Source organism: Taudactylus pleione, unplaced genomic scaffold, assembly GCF_031769625.1.
Source record: "Taudactylus pleione unplaced genomic scaffold, aTauple2 ptg000019l, whole genome shotgun sequence".
Classification (NCBI taxonomy): Eukaryota; Metazoa; Chordata; class Amphibia; order Anura; family Myobatrachidae; genus Taudactylus; species Taudactylus pleione.
Window position 1 is genome coordinate 36,809,666 of NW_028284421.1, and position 21,958 is coordinate 36,831,623.

Consider the following 21,958-nt stretch of genomic DNA (forward strand, 5'->3'; position numbering starts at 1 on the left):
CATGTTTCGTTCGCTCGCTCAGACATAGAGGCATCAACAGACTGCAAAGAGCGAGCGCTCAATTTAAATAGCCGGACCCTTTTTCTGAACGAGAGAGCGCAAATAGCGTCCGGCTCTGAATCAGGCCCTCAGTGTGGAGACCTGGAAAACATGCACTGTTTGGGGTCCTGAGGACCGAGTTTGAGAACCTGTGGCTTAGTATATCAACCCCCTAGTGAGCTTAATTGTAACCGTGCCCTATAACTATTTATTACAATTAGATACTGCTGCTTTATGCTCCAACCTGACATGCTGGATGGTGAAGACTTGTTGAAGACTTGTGTAGCCTGCACAGATTCTTAGCTGGCTCCTCAGTCAGTTTCAGGAGAGAACTGTGATAACTGTTCATCAGCTGTCAATGTTCCGTATCCATGACGACACTGCTTATGTCATTAGAATTCTGTGATGTCATTTTAAAAGTGAAAAGACACCTTTTTCTACATGGAGAACAGATTAGGATTTTCTATATTCACATTTTTAATCTTTATTTTTATCACTTTTAAGAGATTTATGAAGAATTAGTTTTTCAACATTTTTGGGCAGTTAAAAATCCATCAAGATTATTACAGGAAAAAATCACAAAAAGTCACAGCAAATGTGCACCTCCTGATTTTTAACACCTTAAGAATAAAAAAGTGTGATATACTGTACAGTATATTTAGCTGCAGTTTTGCAGGACATCTTGCCAGAAAAAGGTGATGAGATGGATCAAAGCACAGGCAATTTAAGCTAGCTTCCTTGTTAGCTTGTGTATAAGAGATTTGAAAAAAGACCTCTCTCTCCCCTTCAGTAACGAGACCTACCTATCTACCTATCTACCTATCTATCTATCTATCTATCTATCTATCTATCTATCTATCTATCTATCTATCTATCTATGCTGTATGTAGATAATATATCATAAAAACAGAATAATTTGTACATTTGACTTACCACATGGATGCTTCTGGCTGGAGGGGGAAGGTGGGGGCTCTTATGGCTATAGCGGGGAAGTGGGGCTTGTTGTGACTACAGAGGGAGGTAAGTTTTGGTCTGCAAGGGGGAAGGGAAGGGGGCTGTTCTGGCTGTAGGGACTTGGGAGGAAGGTGGATTTCTGTCTACGGGGGGAGGGGGATTCAGGCTACACTGCAGGGGGAAAGGGGGGAATCATAGTATACTGCAGGGTGAAGGGGACATATGGCTGCAAGGGGACAGGGATTCTGGCAGTCGGGAGGCCGGCACCGGGATTCTGACAGATGTCAGGATTCCGTGTCCGACATTCTCAGTGCTGGAATCCCTGCGGGTCGGGATTATGACTGCATCCCAGCTATGGATGCTCTTTTGTCCTTATTGTATATATGTGTGTGTGTGTGTGGGAGCTGAGTGTGTTTGTAAGAAGAGAGAGTGCACAACGTTGGATACTATAAAAACACTTAATTGTAATAATGCTCACGTACATCAAGGTTAAAAGAAGCAGAGATATATCAGCTGTTATACTCAGGTCACTACACAGTTAAGCGATTCCAGACCACGCAAAACCTCAGGGGATCTCGGTCACAATAAGTCCTGATATCAGAGGAAATTTCCAGCCTATACAAGCAGCAGATGATGTCCCCATGTCTCACGTACTAGGCGACATAGTCCTCCCTGTTATGGTAGATAGATAGATAGATAGATAGATAGACACACACAATATAAGCAGCACTCCTCACTGAGTCTGTACACAGGGCCGGTTCTATAATTACGCATTGGTACGCGGCCGCGTAGGAGCCGCGGCCCCCGTTTGATTAGGAGGCGTTATATTGGCGCCCATCTTTCTGCTGCCTGTATCGTCTTCAGTGTCCTGTGGGCTGGAGCGGCAGAACTGCCCGCCTGGGCCTCTAGACGCGAGTGTGGTGGAGATGATACGTGCACAGCTGCCTGACGGTTGGGGGGCTTGCGGAGGATTTCCAGCTGAAGCTCGGACAGCCTGAGCAAGCTAAAGTGGGGACCATACACCTTCCTGGGAAAAGGGGTTGCTGCTGAGTCCCCCTGAGGTAAGGGGGTGTGAATGGGAGCAGGCAGGTATGGTTCCTTAGACAGCAGGGAGTGGGGAAATGCCTCCATGACAGGAGGAGGGCACGTTTGGCACGCTTTGTGTGTTTGTGTTTGTAGGGGGAGTGCAGTTACTGTACGTGTATGTGTAAGTGGTGGTGATGGGTGCTGTCACACTGTGTGTGTCTGCTGTCACACTTTTTGTATGTGTAGTGGGTGTGCTGTCACACTGTGTGTGTATGCTGTCACACTTTTTGTATGTGTAGTGGGTGTGCTGTCACATTTTTTGTATGTGTAGTGGGTGTGCTGTCACATTTTTTGTATGTGTAGCGGGTATGCTGCCACTTTTTGTATGTGTAGTGGGTATGCTGTCACACTTTTTGTATGTGTAGTGGGTGTGCTGTCACACTTTTTGTATGTGTAGTGGGTATGCTGTCACACTTTTTGTATGTGTAGTGGGTGTGCTGTTACACTTTTTGTATGTGTAGTGGGTATGCTGTCACACTTTTTGTATGTGTAGTGGGTGTGCTGTCACACTTTTTGTATGTGTAGTGGGTATGCTGTCACTTTTTGTATGTGTAGTGGGTATGCTGTCACACTTTTTGTATGTGTAGTGGGTGTGCTGTCACACTTTTTGTATGTGTAGTGGGTATGCTGTCACACTTTTTGTATGTGTAGTGGGTGTGCTGTCACACGTTTTGTATGTGTAGTGGGTATGCTGTCACACTTTTTGTATGTGTAGTGGGTGTGCTGTTACACTTTTTGTATGTGTAGTGGGTATGCTGTTACATTTTTTGTATGTGTAGTGGGTATGCTGTTACACTTTTTGTATGTGTAGTGGGTATGCTGTCACACTTTTTGTATGTGTAGTGGGTGATGCTGTCACACTTTTTGTATGTGTAGTGGGTATGCTATCACACTTTTTGTATGTGTAGTGGGTGATGCTGTCACACTTTTTGTATGTGTAGTGGGTATGCTATCACACTTTTTGTATGTGTAGTGGGTATGCTATCACACTTTTTGTATGTGTAGTGGGTATGCTATCACACTTTTTGTATGTGTAGTGGGTGTGCTGTCACATTTATTTTGTGTGTTTATTTTAGTGAGTGCTGGCACTATTTATGTTTGTAAGGGAAGGGGGTGCTGTCACACTTTGTATGTAAGGGAGAGGGTGTTGTCACATTTTGTGTATGTAAGGGAGGGCGTGCTGTCACATTTTTGTGTAGAGGGGATGGGGGTACTCTCACACTTTGTAAAGGGGCTGGGGGTGCTGTTACAATTTGTGTAGAGGGGGTGGGGGTGCTGTCAGATTTTGTGTAGAGGGGGTGGGGTGCTGTCATATTTTGTGTAGAGGGGGTGGGGGTGCTGTCAGATTTTGTGTACAGGGGGTGGGGGTGCTGTCATATTTTGTGTAGAGGGAGTGGGGGTGCTGTCATATTTTGTGTAGAGGGGGTGGGAGTGCTGTCACATTTTGTGTAGAGGGGGTGGGGGTGCTGTCACACTTTGTGTAGAGGAGGTGGGGGTGCTGTCAGATTTTGTGTAGAGGGGGTGGGATGCTGTCATATTTTGTGTAGAGGGGTGGGGGTGCTGTCAGATTCTGTGTAGAGGGGGTGGGGGTGCTGTCAGATTTTGTGTAGAGGGGGTGGGGTGCTGTCACACTTTGTGTAGAGGGGGTGGGGGTGCTGTCACACTTTGTGTAGAGGTGGTGGGGGTGCTGTCACACTTTGTGTAGAGGGGGTGGGGGTACTGTCAGTTTTTTTAGTTTTTTGTCTTTACAAAATAGCGAGCGCATGTTTCGTTCGCTCGCTCAGACATAGAGGCGTCAACAGACTGCAAAGAGCGAGCGCTCAATTTAAATAGCCGGCCCCTTTTTCTGAACGAGCGAGCGCAAATAGCGTCCGGCTCTGAATCAGGCCCTCAGTGTGGAGACTGGAAAACATGCACTGTTTGGGGTCCTGAGGACCGAGTTTGAGAACCTGTGGCTTAGTATATCAACCCCCTAGTGAGCTTAATTGTAACCGTGTCCTATAACTATTTATTACAATTAGATACTGCTGCTTTATGCTCCAACCTGACATGCTGGATGGTGAAGACTTGTTGCAGACTTGTGTAGCCTGCACAGATTCTTAGCTGGCTCCTCAGTCAGTTTCAGGAGAGAACTGTGATAACTGTTCATCAGCTGTCAATGTTCCGTATCCATGACGACACTGCTTATGTCATTAGATTTCTGTGATGTCATTTTAAAAGTGAAAAGACACCTTTTTCTACATGGAGAACAGATTAGGATTTTCTATATTCACATTTTTAATCTTTATTTTTATCACTTTTAAGAGATTTATGAAGAATTAGTTTTTCATCATTTTTGGGCAGTTAAAAATCCATCAAGATTATTACAGGAAAAAATCACAAAAAGTCACAGCAAATGTGCACCTCCTGATTTTTAACATCTTAAGAATAAAAAAGTGTGATATACTGTACAGTATATTTAGCTGCAGTTTTGCAGGACATCTTGCCAGAAAAAGGTGATGAGATGGATCAAAGCACAGGCAATTTAAGCTAGCTTCCTTGTTAGCTTGTGTATAAGAGATTTGAAAAAAGATCTCTCTCTCCCCTTCAGTAACCCCTACCTATCTATCTATCTATGCTGTATGTATGTGTTTACAAAAAGGTGCATTCCGATTATTATAATTCTATCCCTACGCTTACACAAAAAGTGGTAAATAAGAGATATTCTAAAAAAAAAAAATATATATATATATATATATATATATATATATATATACACACACAGTATATAGGCTGGGTAGGGATCCATGAAACATGACATGGGGGTGAAGCACATGGAGGGTGCTGGGTGAGTGACATGTAGGAGTGCTCACTCACCCCAGTATGGTGGTGATACATGTAGCCTGGCTGGTCAGCTCTGTAAGGTTACCACGTGGGGTATAGCAGGATATAGGATGCAGGTACGTGTGCACAGAGGTGTGTGGTGGGAGGGAATGCTCCTGGCAGACAGTGATTGTGCTAACCTAGGGCAGTGTGTTGGGGATGGACAGGAGGGATCAGGTGCGGTGAGCTGTAGGGAACACTGTCATTAGCAGTCACCTTTCACCTCACCCTGCAGGGTAACTCATCACTGCACAGCCCATCTGTGAGGCCCAGATTGCATGAGGCACTTACTGCAGAGAGTGCCCACCGTACTTTGCCCTACCTCCACCACGCAACTAGCGCTCCATGCATCCCAACCTGCAATAATTACATACCCAACCTAGATCCCCCTCGCTCAGTGATGCTCCTAATCAGTGACTGCTCCCTCCCGCTGACCTGTCCAGTGACTTTGCCACGGCCACCTGACCTGTCATATGCAGGAGCAGTGTACTAGCGGACAGCGCATTCTGTGGTGGTGCGCCGCGGCCGCCTGGCCCATTACAGTAGGAGTTGTAGGGTAGCAAACAGTGCATCCATCCGAAGGTGGTGTGCTCCTCCCCTTCCCAGCATCAAGGCCCGCTGGGAAGGGGAGGAGCACTCCACCCTCAGATGCACTGCTAAGGGATGGTCCTGTGCAAATCTGGACCACCCCGTAGCTTCTCCCATGGCTGCGTGCCAGCAATGGAGTTCGGGGACACAGAGGGCATAGAGGCAGCTGCAGAGACTCATACTTAATATTATTTTTAGCAGATTCAGCGCCGCCCTCCAGGTGCCGGCACCCTTAGGCAGATGCCTAATGTTGCCTAATTGTAGCGCTGGCCCTGGATGTGAGTGACAATGTCTGACTGCTGTGTGTGCATGTGAGACAATAGATGACTCCTGTGTGTGTGAGAGAGAGAATGGGGGACTCTTGTGTGTGATACAATGGCTGACTGCTGTGAGGGAGTGGATGACTGATGTGTGTGACAATGGGTGACTTCTATACACCTGCATAGTAGCCATATCCTCAGTAAAAAAAGGCGGTAGCTGCTTTGAGCAAGCAGTGAATAATAGTGGTGTCTGTACGTACAGTAATGCTGGTGGCTGTCAGCGTAAGATCCACAAGGAAGTCAGAAGCAAATAGAAGCAAGAATATGGCGCACTCGGTGCACCCTGACAAAAATGTTGTGATTAACATTGAAACGTTTGCATCCATTTGCTGCTGGCTTGATTGTCTTGCACTTAATGCCGCCATATACCTGCGGAGGTGTGAGAAAAAATATGTGTGCAAAGTCCTTAGTTTGGGCACCTAAACTTGGACTTTAGACGCCCAAACCAGGAGTTTAGTTGGGTTTAGCTGTTTGAGAATCTAAATATGGTGCTTTTGGGCACGTTAAACATGGGGTCTATCAGAGAAACAATTGAATTGCTCTGATAGACGCCCATTAGTTAAGACGCCCAAAAACACAATTGAATTCCCCCGTGTGTCATATGTATATAGCGTTCCCGATAGGCTGTTTTAGTGGGGCGCGGCACCCTGCCCTCCTTCTGGAGGTCAAAAAGCACCCTGCACTCCAGGAGGAGGGCAGAAAGCGCCATGCCCTCACAGCCTGCGGGTGCTGCTCTCACCCGCGGGACGCAGTGTCCCGCGGGTGGAGAAACATGCGGTGACCCGGTCACCGCCAGAGAATAGACGCCTGCGCCCGGCATCTATTCTCCCTTTCTGCAGAGCTTGCGGGCTGCCCGGCATGTCCGTAAGCGCCGGGCACAACCCCAAATATGACGAAAAGGGGACGCGTCTTATAGACAGGCCCCCTTTTCATGACCATGCCCCCTTTTCGGGCACGCGCATAACATTACCCTCTCTAGCTCCGGCGCCCTGCCTGCCGCCGGAGCTAGAGTTAACACTATGTATATAAGTGTGTGACTGTGTATTTGACTGTACATATATATTTGTTTGACAGTATGACTGTATATATGTGTGTAACTATATATATACAGTCAGGTGCATAAATATTGGGACGTTGACAGAATTTTCATATTTTGGCCTCTATTCACCACCACAATGTGCTTTAACTGCAGACTTTCAGATTTAATTTGAGGGTAATTACATCCAAATCAGGTGAACGGTGTAGGAATTACAACGGTTTGTATATGTGCCTCCCACTTTTTAAGGGGCCAAAAGTAATGGGACTAGCAACTCAAAAGCTAATTCATGGACAGGTGTGGGCTATTCCCTCATTATTTCATTATCAATTAAGCAGGTAAAAGGTCTGGAGTTGATTCTAGGTGTGGCATTTGCATTTGGAATCAGTTGCTGTCGACTCTCAATATGAGATCCAAAGAGCTGTCACTATCAGTGAAGCAAGCCATCATTAGGCTGAAAAATCAAAACAAACCCATCAGAGAGATAGCAAAAACATTAGGTGTGGCCAAATCAACTGTTTGGAACATTCTTAAAAAGAAAGAACGCACCGGAGAGCTCAGCAACACCAAAAGACCCGGAAGACCACGGAAAACAACTGTGGTGGATGACAGAAGAATTATTTCCCTGGTGAAGACAAACCCCTTCACAACAGTTGGCCAAATCAAGAACACTCTCCAGGAGGTAGGTGTATATGTGTGAAAGTCAACAATCAAGAGAGGACTTCACAAGAGTGAATATAGAGGGTTCACCACAAGATGTAAACCATTGGTGAGCCACAAAAACAGGAAGACCAGATTAGAGTTTGCCAAACATCATCTAAAAAAAGCCATTACAGTTCTGGAACAACATCCTATGGACAGATGAGACAAAGATCAACTTGTACCAGAGTGATGGGAAGAGAAGAGTATGGAGAAGGAAGGAACTGCTCAGATCCAAAACATACCACCTCATCAGTGAAGCATGGTGGTGGTAGTGTCATGGTGTGGGCATGTATGGCTGCCAATGGAACTGGTTCCCTTGTATTTATTGATGATCTGACTGCTGACAAAAGCAGCAGAATTAATTCTGAAGTGTTTCGGGCAATATTATATGCTCATATTCAGTCAAATGCTTCAGAACTCATTGGACGGCGCTTCACAGTGCAGATGGACAATGACCCGAAGCATACTGCAAAAGCAACCAAAGAGTTTTTTAAGGCTAAAAAGTGGAATGTTATGCAATGGCCAAGTCAATCCCCTGACCTGAGTCCGATTGAGCATGCATTTCACTTGATGAAGACAAAACTGAAGGGAAAATGCCCCAAGAACAAGCAGAAACTGAAGATATTTGCAGTAGAGGCCTGGCAGAGCATCACCACGGATGAAATCCAGCGTCTGGTGATGTCTGTGCGTTCCAGATTTCAGGCTGTGTTTGTCTGCAAAGGATTTGCAACAAAGTATTAAAAAGTGAAAGTTAGATTTAGGATTGTTTAGTTTGTCCTATTACTTTTGGCCCCTTAAAAAGTGGGAGGCACATATAGAAACTGTTGTAATTCTAACACTGTTAACCTGATTTGGATGTAATTACCCTCAAATTAAATCTGAAAGTCTGCAGTTAAAGCACATCTTGTTTGTTTCATTTCAAAGCCATTGTGGTGGTGAATAGAGGCCAAAATATGAAAATTCTGTCAATGGCCCTCATTCAGACCCACTCGCAAGCGGGCGCACGTACGTTAGGCGTACGTACAAAAATATTTAAATTCAATGGCTCGCTCATATTTTCGTTCGCATCTAAAATTCCTCCCTAAACTCAGGCGACCCCTCCTCTAACTAACGAGCGTGCGAAATAGCGAGCGTACATCCCCGAAATGGCTTGAAGGGAACGCACGCACAAGTGAAACCGGAAGTGGCCTTGTCAGATGTCGATTACCTGCTCCTTTATTCTGCCTACCTCCCTCAATCGTATCATGCCAATCAATGTATCAATTAGCTTAATTGTTTTTTTTTTTTCAACACAATGCAAGAAACTTTACTCTTGTCCGTGTTTGTGTTTACCCGCAGAATACGTACGGATGGAACATTCGCTTTTATTGTTCAAAAAACATGTGAACCACAATTAAACAATTGTTCTATTGCTGTGGATCCCCGCATATTTTCCGGGGTTCATTTCTTTATTTAAATTTGCAAACGCATGTCACTGCATCAAGCCTATCATAACTCTCCAGAGATTTCTGGCCCTGTTGAACACATGACTCATACACTAACCAATAAAATTGCTCCTGTTAATTTCCAAAATACATTAGCCAATCAGAAATTTTTGCCACACTTTATCAAAAATGTTTTGTATGAAAAACTCCATTGCCATCATGAGAGCCTCCGCATTCACCAGGCGCGAGCTGCTGGTGCTTACGGAGGTGATGGATAGGCGGATCACCAGCCAGCCTCCACCCATCACCAACCGGCAGAAGCGCTCCGCGTATGCGGAGGCACGGTCCCGCCTGCGGTCGTTGGGTTCACGCCGCAACATCGGGCAGCTTGAGCGCAGGTGGTCAGACCTGCAACGGCGAACGCCCCGCTTGCTGGCATGCTTTCGCATGCAGATCCTTGAAAGTAAGTGTTATGTATTGTGGTTTTCATGTTTGTGTTTGTGGGGCAAACTGCGTGTGCATGTTTTCCTGTCTGTCCTATTAATTATTTGTCCTCATATCTGCGTGTGCATGTTTTCCTGTCTGTCCTATTAATTATTTGTCCTCATATCAGCGTGTGCTTGTTTTCCCTCTATTTCTGTTTTTTTCATTCTACTCCTTTTTGCATGTTTTTTGTTGCTGGTTTTTTTTGTTTTATTTGGGCCCCGGATTTGCCCAGAAACTAACCTCAATTTGTTTGACATATTTTAGGAGGACAGCCAAGACTACGCCGTCACCGTCCGGCCAGACGGCGTTCCCGGCCACTATCCCCAACCCCCAGCCAACACTCCACCCCAAATATTTCCCCTATACCCCACTCCTCCCCAGCCTTCCCAGACCCTCTCCCGGAACTGTCGGGCCTCCTTCCCCTCCGTCCCACTTCCCCCTCTCCTCCACCCACCCCTCTTCCAATTACCCCCTCCCCGGAGTCCATCATTACCCCTCCCCGTTCTTTGGGGAATGAAGGCTCCTCCGAGGAGGAACATGGAGGGACTTCCGGAGCTCCCGTTTTGGCTCCCGGTATGTTTTTCTTTCTCATTTTTTTTAACCACAAACTGTTTGTATGCAATCATGTGTCGTGCCTTTATTCGTGCTTGTTTGGTTTACTTTTGGTGATTTAGCAGTTTGCCTTTACCTCTTCCTGCTGATTTCAACATACACATATCACACCTGTGTGAATTTGTACATAGGCCTTGTATTTTTGCCAGCACCCCCTTTTTGTTTTGGTTTTTCTTTTTTCGGTTTAGGAGTGATTTCGTTGTGTTTTTGTTTTTTTAATGTGGATTCCCTATTGTTTTATTAATCCACACACTTTTCTCACCCACAGAGGAACAGAGGCGTCGACAAGAGGTGGAGGATTGTGTTGGCCAGATGCGCCAACATGTCATTGGCCTTCTTGTGGCCCTTGACCGGCTGTCTGGCATCCTTCGCCAGTAGTTTTTTTTGTTTATTTTCATTTTGTAAATAAATTTTGTAGTTCTAATATACGTTCTGGCTCATTCTTTTTTTCAAAAACACAAATAGTTTACCCTGACATAAGTAGACTGTTCCTGCAAGGATTTCCCTTTTTTAAAAGTTAGATTGTATTTTGTATTTGTATGTTAAACAGCCACAAGAAACACATAACAGTAACAATGTCATTTCCCTTTTTGGGTGTAGTGTCAATTAGATATTTCGCCATTTTACAGGTTCCTAGTTGGTGTGCAAGCTGCTTAGGCCAATCTTCAAAATCCAAAGGTTTGGACAGGCTTCCTTTTGGTGTGGGTTGGGAACCTGCAAACATATTTCAGTTTACATCAACTGGTGTCAGTACTGGATTACCCCTTAGTCAATTGTAAGGTGTGTTAACCTGGTTACACTTGCTGTTAACGTCCAAAAAAAGGAAGACCATTTCACTCTCCAAACATTTATTCACAACATAAATGAGAAATCAAAAAAAAAAAACAGTGTTAATCTCAAATACAACACATACAAATAAAATATTTAATTAAAAAAAACAATCAAGAACTGGTTGACAAAGGACCATGCCAACATGATTCCACAAACATGGCGTTGCGATATGGGTTCCAGAATATATGGACAAAATCACCAGATCCAGGTTTGGTAAGGGTAGCAGGAAGTAGTGAGCGTTGGAGTGGCAAAGATTATGTGAACAAACAGAAGATGGTGAAAAAAAATAAATAAATTAGATGTTCGCAAACAAACACAAACACATTAGGTATAAACACTGTAGTTTGGGTCAAACTTACCTAAAAAATCTGGCCACCACATCATCGCGTATGGCCCCCCCACATACTGACCTCCGACCAACCTCGGGGGGGCCATCCTCAGGTAAGGCATCCTCTGGCTGCATTGGGACACCACTCCTTATGGCGATGTTGTGAAATATCCCACACAGGACCACAATTTTCGACACCATATCCGGCAAATACATGAGCTCGCCACCAGAGCGGTGGAGGCATCTGAATCGGCCTTTTAAAAGGCCGATACAGCGCTCCACCACTTGCCTGGTGGCTGTAAGTGCGGAATTATACTCACTTTGTGGGCCTGGTGTGGGAGCCAAATAAGGAGTGAGCAGCCAGGACATGCAAGGGTATCCACTGTCTCCTGTGAAAAATAAGAGACAACATCAGGAACACTGTGTATGAAGCTTAACATTGTTATGTACTAAAGGTCTCCACTTACCCAGAAGCCACGCATCACCAGCTTGTAGGTTGGTTAATTTCTGCCATATCCCTGATTGCCGGATGACGAAGGAGTCATGTGCACTTCCTGGTAACTTAGCATTCAGGGACAGGATCTGGAGGGAGGCATCACATACCACCATTACATTCAGGGAGTGATAGTGTTTCCTGTTTCTAAATATTGCCTCCAGCCGTGCTGGAGGCTGAAGTGGTATGTGAGTACCATCCACAACCCCTATGATGTGTGGGAAGCCAGCTATTTGGTAAAAATTGGCCTTGGCCACACTAAGGGCACCCATATCCAAAGGCATTTGAATAAAATGATGGAGGTGCTTGAAAAGTGCCTCCATCACTGCCCTCAGGATCCGGGAAAAGGAGGATTGGGAGATGCCCGCCACTATTTCCCACCGTTGTTTGAAATGATCCTGAGGCACAGAAATGTAACACCGCCATAAATTGCGTCAGTGGTGGTATTGCTGTTGGACTGTCAATTTGCCGCTCAAGATCACTTTCTATTAATGAGAGAGTGTCTATGATGATTTTGGGAGGTAGACGGTAGCGTCTTAAAACCTCATCATCGAGCATTCCAAAAAGGGTGACACGTGTTCGAAATATCTGGGGCCTTGCATGCCTACGATGCCTACGCCTGGGATGAGATTGAGGTTGGTCGGCTTCCGGGAGCATGGCCAGAACAATCCTCCCCAGATCAACCTGAAATTCCAAAATTACAAAGTAAGGCTTTTGACCCACCCCAAAACTATATTAAAACAACTTAGCTTGATGATACCATCCATTGCTGCTTACATGCCGGGGTATTGTCATGATACGTCCAAACTGAAAATAAACAACAAAATTACTTGACACATTTCACTCTGTGCATTTTTGTGGATACATTTTGTGCTAGACCAAAGTTCAAATATGCCAAACACCCATTTAGCAAAACCGCAAAGCGACATTTAACACAGTACATCAAAACGGGTCGAAATGTTGGCTCAAAAAGCGAAAGCTAAACCATCAAAAAGTTAGAATGATTATTAAGCTGTTTAAAATGCGCTAATTAGTTCGCTAATACAAGTCACAAGAGTAACTACTAAAAATGTGCTAATTAGTTCGCTAATACAAGTCACAAGAGTAACTACTAAAAATGTGCTAATTAGTTCGCTAATACAAGTCACAAGAGTAACTACTAAAAATGTGCTAATTAGTTCGCTAATACAAGTCACAAGAGTAACTACTAAAAATGTGCTAATTAGTTCGCTAATACAAGTCACAAGAGTAACTACTAAAAATGTGCTAATTAGTTCGCTAATACAAGTCACAAGAGTAACTACTAAAAATGCGCTAATTAGTTCGCTAATACAAGATAAAAAATGGACTTACCAAGAGCAAATATCTAAGATGCAAAATCAAAAGGTCTTTGGGGTCGAAAATAAACAAAATCTAAAATAGAATAAATTAGGTATCCAAAAATTACAAAATACACGAAACACAATGAAACAACAATTCAACAAAAGTTAGACTTCACAAAACTTACCAAATCAACAAACGAGGTCCCAAAAATATAAACCAACAAAGATAACGGAAAAAAAGACGCAAATCTAACCAACAAACGATTCTCCAACCTCCAACTCCTTTCTACGCAATCAATAAACTCCAGCCAAGATAACCTCCAACAATCCAAAAACGCCACCTCGACTTGAGACACACCAAGCCATAAATAGTGTTTCGTTTCCCGCACAAATTAAGGAGGGATCATAGGGCCGCACAATCAATGATGCGGCCGCAAAATAAGGACGCATGTATAAATACGTCACGAAAACACATTCAAATTCTGGTGTATTTCTTGTTTGGACCTCAGACATGGCGACAGACCAGGGAAAAAATGCACAAGAGTCAGGCGGTAAGTCTTTCATGCATTTTCTATCAACGATTAATTTGAAACATAAGATTAGGCAAGTTGTGATTTTGTGAATTCTGTAAATTTACACAAATAGGTGAGGAGGATGACATGGAAGAGGCTGCTGGGCCCAGTATTCCGGCCAAAGCGGGCAAAAAAAAAAGGCAGCCACATTTCACAAGAAAGGAGATGGAGGTTTTGATCCAGAAGTGTGTGGACATCCTGCCACAGGCAGACAGGAATATGAGTCTAAGCCAGAAGTGGAGAATGTGGGAAGAGGTAGCCGTTGCTGTCAATAGAGTGGGTGATTATGTCCGTCTAGCCCGGGATGTCAAACGGCGGTAAGTAAACCCTTGCCCCCCCTAAAAACAAACCCCATTTTAAACCAAAGGATAATGGCTTCCATTTTTCCCCACAGATGGGGCGACTTCAAATATCGCCTAAAGCAAAAACTCGCGGACAGGGCTAGGCATGCAAGGGGGACAGGTGGGGGTCCCACCCCTGTGTCATTGGAGTTGACGGATTTAGAAGAGCTGGCACAGGGGTGTGTGCAGCCTGTGGAGGTGTTTGGCGTGTCCAACATGGATACGGACATGCCAGACTTTGCGGCTCCTCATGTTGGCCCAGGTAAGTATTGTGATGTCACCAACTCTGAAATGCTATTGTGCCAATATGTAGATTCTAATGTGAGTCTTTTCTCATTTTTCCAACAGAGACACAGGCGGATGAGTCTGCTCCAGAGGGAAGCCTTGGCCGCAGAATTTCTGCTGGCTCTGCAGGGGAGGAACCAGTACATCCGGCTGAGGACCCTGCAGAAGCCAGTCCAGGGCGTGCCCCCTCGCAGGCAGTGGGCCTCCTCACAGAACTCAATTTCAAATCGGATTTCCATACGGAGATTCTGCAGAGGATGGACGCCAGTCTGATACGGGTGGCTGAGGCCCTGGAGCAAAATGCTGCGGCCAACGTGACCATTGGTCAGGCCCTGGCGGAAAATACCAGGGCCAACATCCGCATCGCCAATGCCCTGGAGCAGCTCGTTCGCCAGCACATGGTGGAGCCGACCTCCCTTCCTGCCGGAACATCAGGATCCTCCACCTCTGGCACAACATCAGCCAATCCTCCAAATGTGCCTAGCCCTGTGCCTAGTCCAGAGGCCACAACATCTGCCTCTGGACAGGCCAGCCCGATGGCATCCCGGACCCGGTCTGGCGCCCACCCTCCCCCATCCAAACGGGCGAACAAACGGTGACAGCAATGGCGACTTTTCCCACACTCCTTCTGTGCTTGGCTCATATTCCTTTCTGGTCAAAACTTCCCTCTCCTTTCTTGTGAAATGTTTTTAAGTTATTTTTGTACGTTTATGTTATCAGTTATTGATTATTTATTTTTGATAAAAAGTATCTTTGGCAGAAAAAATAAAAAAAAATATTATGCCAATTGGTTTGTGTTTAAACAATAAATTTATGAAAAAAATCTGACATTGTATTGTGACATTATTGTACAAATGGGTTACATTTAATCCTGGCCCTAAAGGCAAAAAAGGACACCAAAAACCATTTCATTTGTATAAAAAAAAGGCCTCTTGAAGGAACGTTTTAAAAATCACATAACGATGCAAATTGCACATTAAAAAAAAAAGGGGGAGCTAATTAAAACATGATGACATTATTGTCACAATAGGCCATAAACAACAAATTGAGGCCAAAAAAAACCCCCAAAAATGTACGCCAATTGATTGTGTAATCCTGACATTAGCAGGTATGATTTCCACCTGCGTACAGTTTTTTGCTATCCCAATAAACTGCTTTCCAAACACATACCAAGCCGGTTTTCAATACAACACTAATTGCTTTTGTGACCACCCGCGATTAATCGCTGCAACATCGTGGAGTCCCGGGACGGAGGAGAAGGCCATCGCCAATGTGGTCGAGTAATCCAGACCCTAAACTGTGCGAGCATTTTGAAGGGAAAGAGGATGTTCCAGTGACGTATGTGACGGTCCGAACACATTTGACGTTCGCATCTGCTAATGTATGTACGCCCCAAAAACGCCTCGCCACGCCTGCGTTTTTCCATCTCCACCCCCGTCAACACCCAAAAACGCCCTGTTCTGTCAATCACATTTGACATGTCACTTCCTGTACGCTATTTTAGGAACGACAGAAAAAAAGCTCGCAATCTGCCGTACGCACATGCGCAGTGTAACACCGATGCATGCGCGGTTAGTCAACATCGGAACGCAACGAGCGTACTGCCGCTTGCGAGTGGGTCTGAATGAGGGCCAATGTCCCAATATTTATGCACCTGACTATGTGTATATGTGTACGACTGTATGTGTACAACTGTATATGTATGTGACTGTGTGTAATTGTACCTGTGTATGTGTGTACAATTGTGTCACTGTATGTATCTCTTCAAACGGGCTCTCAAGACCCACTATTTCATCAAAGCCTTCCAGCTCTCATCTTAACCTGCTGCTACATACTTCTTCTTCCCTGCCTACCCCATCTGTTTCCCCCTTAGAATGTAAGCTCCTATGAGCAGGGCCCTCTACCCTCTTGTGCTTCTCCTTCATCTACTTCTTACTCTCTACCAGGGCACCTAACACTTGGTTGCTTTGCATTGTTGCTTATCCGGGTGTTATGGTCGTGAATGTAGCAATGCATATTATCCTTGTCCTGTAATGTATTGTACTGTACTGTAAGTCACTGTAAATCAATCTATTTGTTTATGTACTTTGTAAGTAGCTGCGGAACACTTGTGGGGCCGTATAAATAAATGATAATAAAATAATAGTGTGTGTACAATTGTGTCACTGCATGTATGTGTGTGACTGTATATATGTATGTGTATATGTGTTTGACTGTATGTGTATATCTGTGTGACTATATATATGTATGACTGTATATATATATATATATATGTGTGTATAACTGTGGGCCTGATTCAGAGCTTTACGGTATTACCCAGCTGCTGCAACTTTGGGCCTGATTCATTACAGATCGAAACTGCGATTGCAATAGCGATTACACATGTAGTCTTACTGCAATAGTATGCTAATCGATTGTGATCGCTATGCCATAGCAGCACAACACAAAGACGTTCACCTTACCTTACACACATCCGTAATACTTAGCAAGACTGCAAAACCATCGGTACAATCGAGTACCATCGCAGCCTCTTGTACACTTGCACATGCTTTGTCCTTACTCAGGAATTCCTAACCTCGTCACACGCAGTGAGTACACAAGCTGCGTATGGTATCACAGTGGATAATTTGTGCATGCCCATGCAACGACTGATTTCACCCACAAATGGCACTTCCTGTCAATCACTCTGCGATGGGTCTGTGTAATCACTGCGATGGTAGTGGCCGGTTTGCGCACATACACTGCGATGCATACACATGCACAGTATGCAAAAATCGGCCAATTTCATGCGTATCAGCAGTTGCGATCCTTGCTGAATCAGGCCCTTTGTATGCAGTAGCTGTGCAATAATTTGCTAATGCCTCAGGATGGATGGCCATGAAATTCATGCAGCTGGGGCAGTGAAGCTGCGTCATCGGATGACGCTGGCCATCGCCGCCCCTTCCCTGCCCCCCAAACAGCCACAGCATGTCAATCGTGCTGGGCTTAGGGGGCACTGCGACCATTGTCGCAGACATTGATCAGCACATGGCCAGTACAGATCCTGCACATGCACTGATTGGGGACCATTGGAATTGTATACAAGCCATTTGGTTTGCGTACAACTCTGAATTAGGCCTATGTGGGTAACAGTATCCATGTATGTAAATATGTGTGTGACTATGTATGTCTGCATATCCTCCCCAACCATCATTCATTTGGTGGGACAGTCCTGTTTTTTGGGTACTGTCCCACCTATGGGCTGGAGAACAGGTAGGGAGGGAACTATCTCATCTGCTGTTAAAGAGGCTGGTTGCGATGAGCATGCCCCCAGCATGAAGTGAAATGGGGGCATGATGTGTGGACACGACCCCTGCTCATGTGCACGCCAAAGGCTTACCCACTATGGGCCTGATTCAGCTTTGGGAACAGTGTAAGATATAGCAAGTAACTGCATCTTGGTAAAACCAAGCTGCACTGCAGGTGGGTCAGATTTAAAATGTGCAGAGAGATTAGATTTGGGAGGAGTGTGTCCAAACTGACATCTAAATTACAGTGTAAAAATAAAGCTGTATAGTTTTTCTGGGCTACATGCAAAAGCAGCCAGTATGTACCCATATTTAAAAAAAATTGTATGTATTTGCACCCCTTGCAATGCAACATGGGCCCTGATTCAGAGCCGGACGCTCTGACCAGAGCGCTCGTTCTGAATCAGGGCCCTCCTCCATTAAAATGGAGCGTCCCGTATAGCTGTGGGTCACCACCCACAGCATATACGAGCTTGCAAAAAGATGGTCGCGATGGTCTTGACCATCGCGACCATCGGACTTGCGAGGGAAACCATGCGGTTGGGTTTCCCAGCCGCAAGGCCAGGAGTGATTTTGGCTCTATCAGAGCCAAAATCACTCCCACTGACATCACTAGTGATGTCAGTGGGGCCGGCTTCAGACGGTAGGCGTTCCCTTGGGAACGCCTCCGTCTGGCAGGCACGCCCACCAAAGGGGGTGTGCTGTCAATCAACATCGACAGCACGCCCCCTTTGGTGCGAGACCCCGAGCGATGGAAAGCCCGTCGCTCGCCGGGTCTCGCGCATGCGCACGACGGAGCTCCCTCCGTCGTGCGCATGCGCAGTGGGGAACATCGACCCACTTGCGAGCGTACTGCCGCTCGCGAGTGGGTCTGAATGACCCCCATGGTTTGTCCAGGTGCACAGTTACTTGTTGTATCTTACTCTATTCCCAAAGCTGAACCAAGTCGTATGACCCATACTTGCCAACTCTCCAATAAATAATGTCAGGGAGACTCCCTGAAATAGCAGCAATATCCCTGATTGCACTGTATCCCCATTATGTAGCTGTAACATCCTTGGAAAAAAAACAAATCAGAGATATAGGGGTCTATGTACTAAGCAGTGATAAGTGACAGAGTGAAAAGTGATGTCTGTGATAAGTGCCAGCCAATCAGCTTCCAACTGTCATCTCACAGGCTGTGTTTGAAAAATGACAGTTGGGAGCTGATTGGCTGGCACTTATCACATACTTATCACTTTTCACTCTGTCACTTATCACTGCTTAGTACATAGACCCCATATACATTGAAATGTGATTATCAGTCTTATTTGCCTGCATTATTATAAGGCACAATGATCCACATGGCTACATGCATTTTCAAATAAGGTTTCTAATGGCCACTTAAATGCTGCAACTATGTAACTTATGTGCACCAAACTAACTAACTTCTTTGGGGCCTCGTTTAAATTTGGTCTTTAGCCCCCCACCACCACCCCACCCCTGTCTTAACTGCCCCGGGCCCCCCAAAGTCTTAATTCAGCTCTGTCAGTCATACATCTTCCCTGTAGAACAGTGTCACAGGAAGTAATTTTTCAATGAGAAGTATTCTATGCCAGTTCATTTTCTTGAGCTGTACATTCATTATAAATGCACAGAGGTACAGTCACACAGACACAGCTCCAGTCTTCCATGTGCGCAGTAATTCTAACACACAAAACCACTTCCTGAGGAACAAATATACAGTACTTGCAGAAATATTTCATTGCACAAAGGAGAAGCTTTAGACCAACATACAAGTGCACAAGCAGTATAATACTACAATAGTTTTGCACATTTTACAATTATTTCCTGGACACTTTGATCATGGGGGGGATTGAATCAAATAACACACTACAATCTGCATTCTAAATGTGGATTGTAGTAAATAGAGCCTGTACTCCAAGCCCTTAAATCCGCATTACTTTAGTAAGCAGATCGCATTTCCCGTACTTGTGAGATGTGGTCTGCTCAAATTTACTAAAATAAAATTGTAAAAAAATAATGGGGGGTTCTTGCGACAATGACGGCTAAGCTTAGCAGGGGAGAGGAGGAGATCGCGGAGACGTTGGACGTGGGGAAGCCAGCGGCACATGCGCAGTCACACTCTCTGGGTGTTTATTGGGAAAAATACCCTGAGAAGTGCAGGGAAGAGATTCGCAGGGACATCTCTTTCATGTAAGCTCTGTCCCTGCATGTGATATTTGATACATCCTGACAATGTAGTTACATATCGCATTGCGATTTTGGATAAATTTACCACATCCCATTCGCATCTTTGATGCGTATTATGATAAACATGCCCCTTGGGCCTATGTATCAAAGCTGCCAGAGTGATAAAATTGTGAGAGATAAAGTGCTAACCAATCAGCTCCTATCTATCATTTTTTAAACACAGTCTGCAAAATGTAGATTGGAAGCTGATTGGTTAGTACTATATCTCTCACAATTATATCTTTCTCACAGCTTTGATACATAGGCCCCTTAATCTTTTGCAAGCTGACCTTCTTTGCAAAATAATGAGAACAAGATCATTGGTTTCTTAATTGTACTTGACCAATGCTTTTACACCAGAAATTACTGTAGGCATGAGGAATTATATTTTGATGACATATGACACCAGTAAAGTTTCACATACTGGGCCTGTATCAGCATGGATCGCAACTGCTAAAGCGTATGCAGAAGGCCGATTGTTACGTACTGTGCATGGGTATGTATCGCAGTGCACAAGCGTGAAGGCATCACTGCGATCACCCAGACCACGGAGACCCATCGCAGAATGATTGACAAGCAGTGAGCATTTGGGGGTGGTGATGGGGGGGTGGTCAGCAAAATGCAGGCGTGCCTGGCCTTTTGAACACCGTTGCATAGACACTGCAACGGCATATGCAGCTTGTGTACTCACTTCGTACAACGTGGTTAGCAATTTTTTTCAAAGTATATGTAGAACACAGAAGTGTAATTGTAAAAGTGTTATATACAATGCGTTGCAAAAATGGGAATGTCCAATTTTAAATCAAATGGCTTTCTTGAAGATGTTTTTAAAAGAAACAAATAATGTTAGTTCTATATAGTCCATATCCATAACTGTTATTACACATGTGATGGGGATGCGGACGGGATGCCGGACGTCAATATACCGATTCTGGAATCCTGACACCGCCATCCTGAAGAGATCAGAATATCGACATCGGCATCCCGATGTGGGTCAGGGCGAGGATGGGGGGGTTAGGTTTAGGGATCTCCCGAGGTGGGTTAGGGTTAGGCACCAACCGAGGAGGGTTAGGGTTAGGCTGCAGGGAGGGGTGATTGGGTTCAGGCACCTCCGGGGGGAGGTTAGGTTAGGCACCAACAGGGGAGGGTTAGGGTTAGGCTGCGGGGAGTGGGGGGTTAGGTTCAGGCACCACCGGGGGAGGTTAGGGTTAGGCACCACCTACGGGAGACTAGGGTTAGGCACCACTGGGGAATGGTTAAGGGGGAAGAGGGGGGTTAGTCTACTTACCAGACCCTGTCGGCAACCTGAACATCGGGATGCCGCTGTCAGTCTTCTGATAGCCGGCATCCCAACCGCCGGTCAATCATATGTATTCCATGTGATAAGCTTCTGCCAACAACATATACTGAGCAAAACTGACCAATAGAATAATTACTGTCATACTAATTGCACAGAGCACTGGCGCCAGTATACAGTCATTCATCTAAACCCACGCTTACAAAACCAATGCAATTTATTTTTACATTAGATGTGGAAGGCAGCTGTGGGTCACAATGTGTCTGTGAATGAAACTGCAGCAGGTGACGACTGGGAAACAGATCCAGACTTTGTGGTGAGTCCGAAACTACAGTATGTTTAATGTATGACCATATAGCTAAATTCTCTTCCAAGTCCTGAAATTCTCCTTTGTTTCGTAAGCAGAAAGTATTTCCCATACATGTAATGGGAAATTTTATTCTGTTCAAATTTACTAATGCCAAAGTGTAAAATAATGGTAATGTTTAAATCCCCTTCACCGAGAGGACCCTGACGTCATCAGCCAGTGTCCAGCATTATTCACTGCCATCCAAGTGGGCATAGAGGGGGAATATAACCATGTGGCGAATGCAGCGAGCCACCGTGCCCAAAGCGTGGCGAGCTCAGCGAGCCTGCGAGGGGACAACAAACTTGTATAAGTGGGGACATAGTTCTTCTTTAGCTGGCTGTCATGGGCAGGAACTACACTTCCGCCCTCACTCACGTCACTTCCAGGTCCCTAACGCAAAGGGGAAATACAGCCAACTGTAAAATAATACGTGAGGGAGCCTTGCTATTGTCAGATGACATAGAGAGGTTCCCTCCATGCAACAGATGCGAGAAGTGTGCTTTGGCAGGCAG

General features: G+C 45.1%; 1 protein-coding gene across 2 annotated transcripts in view; it reads left to right on the plus strand.

The window, feature by feature from the left end:
* The window catches only part of LOC148540550 (hematopoietic lineage cell-specific protein-like), an 80,229-nt gene that overhangs the window by 10,795 nt on the left and 47,476 nt on the right, over nucleotides 1–21,958 (plus strand). For both annotated transcript variants that reach the window (XM_088444311.1, XM_088444315.1), the window contains exon 2: nucleotides 21,330–21,413. In XM_088444311.1, the coding sequence (XP_088300437.1) occupies nucleotides 21,330–21,413 (84 nt within the window). The remainder of the gene's footprint in view (nucleotides 1–21,329; nucleotides 21,414–21,958) is intronic.